General features: G+C 38.2%; 1 protein-coding gene across 1 annotated transcript in view; it reads left to right on the top strand.

Annotated features, from left to right (window-relative positions):
* The first annotated feature begins 3,409 nt into the window (after positions 1-3,409).
* The window catches only part of LOC117318290 (putative nuclease HARBI1), a 1,167-nt gene continuing 819 nt past the window's right edge, over positions 3,410-3,757 (top strand). Inside the window, exon 1 of the mRNA XM_033873286.1 lies at positions 3,410-3,757. This exon is cut by the window's right edge and continues 819 nt beyond it. Coding sequence (XP_033729177.1) covers positions 3,410-3,757 — 348 coding nt within the window.

Below are 3,757 nucleotides of genomic sequence, written 5' to 3'. Positions count from 1 at the left end.
GGATACGTGTTTATAAGGACAGATGTCATTAACGTGTATCTGATACTGAGGTGGATACGTGTTTATAAGTGCAGATATTATTTACTTGTATCTTTAACAAGAGATATGTCCCTACATTGTATTTCTATTTCAATACACAGATGGGGCCGGCTTCACATTTGACTTTATTTGGTGAATGTGATTTGTGCAGTAAAAAAACCAACTACAATATACATATGCTGGGAATTCGATAGGTGGCCCACTTCTCACTAAGGTGGAAACAATGACTCGACTACGCTGTGCTCTCATTGTATGGAACTAAATGGTGCCGGATTCCTGTACGACTCTGTAACCTAAACATGCCAAGTTTTCAATGGGATCGTCAATGATCAACCAACACTTGGTCAATCATTGGGTGTAAACATACAACCAACATCTATTAATGCCAATTTCTTTGGAAACTGGAAATGAATACATCATTTTCATTACAAGTGTGACAGCCCGAGATTGTCACTACAAGAAAATGGCATGTGACAGTTTTTTTATGCAATAGTTAGGCGTTCTGATAGTGTCAACACTTCATGTATGGTTTATATTTATTTTTTGTTTATTCATATTTAATTAATATCTAATTCATATCTTATTCCATTTAATCGATAATCATCATTGTGAAAACTTATGACTAACATATTACCATATTTCTTCAGAAATTAACCTGTCTTCATTTAGATGTGTTATAGACGTTGTCATACATAGAAAACCAGTACGTTTATATATCCCGTTACATTCTTTTTTGTTACTGACGTTATAATATTGTTTTAGTTACAAGACGGAAGTGTAATATCGTTCCTGACCCGACAAACTCAAGGGGAGGCTAAAAGCCTGAAAATCCCATCATTGGTAATTATTCCTTAGATTCCTCCGAAGCTTGACAGGTGCCAATTTGTCAGGTTCAAGTGAGAGTTTATAGAATAAGTGGGATATGATTCGAAACGCACAACCTGATGTTCTTAAAAATTTCCTTCGAACTCTCGTGGCTACGGACGAATTTATGATTACGTTGTATAAAACTTCCGTGATTAATTGATCCTGACACTGCCCTTTTCTGTGTAAAACACGGTTTAATCAGGTTGCGAAAAACTGCCTTTTTGTTTTAACCCCGGTAAGATGTTTATTTCACATGCAATGTGGTGAACAATTTTAGGCACTGATTGAAGCTTCAAATTTTGATTTATTAATTAATTTTACCTGTCTGTTCCATTACCATAACTACTGACTAATAGATACGTATTGCATAATTTTACTTTATATTTGATAACAATACGATTATTAGGGCACAAAAATATTTCTGACACATGTTCCATTAGGGGAAAGGTAATGGTCTGACAAGGACTTTAACATGGGATATCTCGAGATGGAATCTACAATGTACCTATTCAAGTTACTATACAGCCACCAAACACAGTTACATCCGTTACACTTCATTTTGGAACACAAAAAATAAAATCATATCCATGCATTATGATATTCGATGGGCCTTTATGGGCATTCATTGTTCAAATGCTACCAATGGAACCTTAATATGTAAATTTTACACTTAAATGGTACATTTTTCATATTAACCTGGAAATTGTTCAGAGAAATCATTATTTTTTACACTAAAATATGGAATTGGTGTGGGGAAACATCACGTCCAAGAATTTCACGAAAAAAAACATGGTGAAACAAGGGCCAGGTTCGATAGCATGTAGTAAAGAAATATATACATTGTTGTGTACGTGATACTTTCTTCTAACTGAACTGTTTTACTTTTGGTTACGGGCATACTGTAAAAGTGGAAATATTCGCGGTGTGGAAATTTTCGCGTATTTCGCTATCAGTAAATCTCCGCGAAAATGTCCACACGCGAATATATTAACACATAAAATTACAAAAAAAAAAGAAGATACAAGTTGGCGCAAAAATATCTTGACGGCGCAAAAATATCTTGACGGCGCGAAATGATCCACACCGCGAACACCTTGGAAGCTGGCTAAGCGAAAATTTCCACACGCGCAAATATCTCCTTTTACAGTTAATCAAATGTCTTCAAATGCGAGCACAACGGCGTTAGTGCATGCATTTGTTTAACTTCTTTTGTAATCAAACGGTTGTATTAAAAGCTTGATTGAACTCACAACTGTGTCCCTATTGACAATCATGTAGGGTTATTTACAGAAAAAAAAAAGTTTGTTTGATCTCTCACGGCGAATAGTGTTTGGTAACCTCGTTTTTATTTCCTGTGTAGAAAATGTTTGTTTGTTCTATTGCAACAAATGATCGATATAATAGCAATGATCTTGTCTATGAAGGGATAGCATCATTTATTCTGAGTTGTATAACTTGTCAACGATTGGGCAATAATTCGCCACAAAACTCCCGTTATCTTAAAAACCCTAGCGACCTTTAGAACTGGTGCAAGAATAGATCATCACGACCTTGATGTTACAAGATAAACCTTAAGACAACCCGGGACTTTTATCCTGAAGTGGAAGTGTCCTGTGGGGAGCCCCTTCTACTATCCATACCCGGAACCAGTGTAACAATCGAGTGGCCGTACAACTTGGCATTATCCGAAGCACAATACATGTGTTTTAGGAGTCCTGTCACTTGATGTCTCTCTGACGATTCTTTGACGACCGCGAACGTTGTCAGGGCTCACTTGCCAACGATAGGATAGCAATTATCCACACACATCTCAAATATTTTATGGATGAAGTGATTTAAGGAATCTGTTTGGGATCTGCAAAAGGCCACTGCATCACGCAACGACCCTGCTGTGTCATGAGACTTCTGACCAGTAGCCGTATGTGTATGAAGTCTGTTAGTTTAAAGATAACAATAATAATAGCATTTAATGTGTGTCTCCTGTCTCGTTATCAACGACGGGTAAATTGTTTCACTTAATTTTCCTTTTAGCTATAAACCTCTTTTCAACAATATTCTAGCTAGTCTGACAATCACTATCGTTTAATGCTTAGTTCACACCAACGGCGAATGCAGCGCTTTAAATTAGCGAGCAAAGCGCCGTCATTTTTGTTTACTTTTCAAACAATATCACGATCTCTTACGCTCTGATAAGCTCTGATACGCTCCGATACGAATTGGTTGCCGCTTTGGGGACGAATTATTTCCCGACTTGTAACGGTTCCTCACGCTTTGGCCACGCTTTGATAAGGCTTTGTTACGCTTTATTACGCTTTTATGCGATTATGACGCTTTAAATCAGGCTCTGATACGGTTTTCAAGCTCTGTTGTGCATTGTTACGCTTTGTTAAGCTCTGTTACGCATTGGAAAATGTCGAAATCGCCGATTTCATGCGGCTTTTGACCAAAAGCCTATATAAAGATGCTGCAGATCCACAAAACCATTGCATCTTTGAAGAACACGATGGCGGAACAACAAGATACAGAAGTTCCAGATGTACCAGAGCATGATATATCTGAAGAAGACATGCTGTTTGTCTCCCTGTTATTTCACTACATCCTAGCCCTTGAGGCGGATGAAAGGGAGGAAGAACAGCAAAGACAAGGGGAGGTTGACCTACCAGCAGGAGGGAGAAGACCATTTATCAGGAGCTGCTGGACCAGGCCATTGCTCACTGAAGAAAGAAGACAGCAGTATGGTCATTACACTAGCCTCCTTGACACACAACTCAGATTAGGAGACCCTGCTGCCTTCAAAAACTTCACCAGATTGACCCCTGAGGTGTTCGATGATATCCTGGAGAGAGTGGCA

Source organism: Pecten maximus, unplaced genomic scaffold (genome assembly GCF_902652985.1).
Source record: "Pecten maximus unplaced genomic scaffold, xPecMax1.1, whole genome shotgun sequence".
Lineage (NCBI taxonomy): Eukaryota > Metazoa > Mollusca > Bivalvia > Pectinida > Pectinidae > Pecten > Pecten maximus.
Note: the sequence above shows the minus strand (reverse complement) of the source record. Positions and strands in the feature narration are given on the sequence as shown.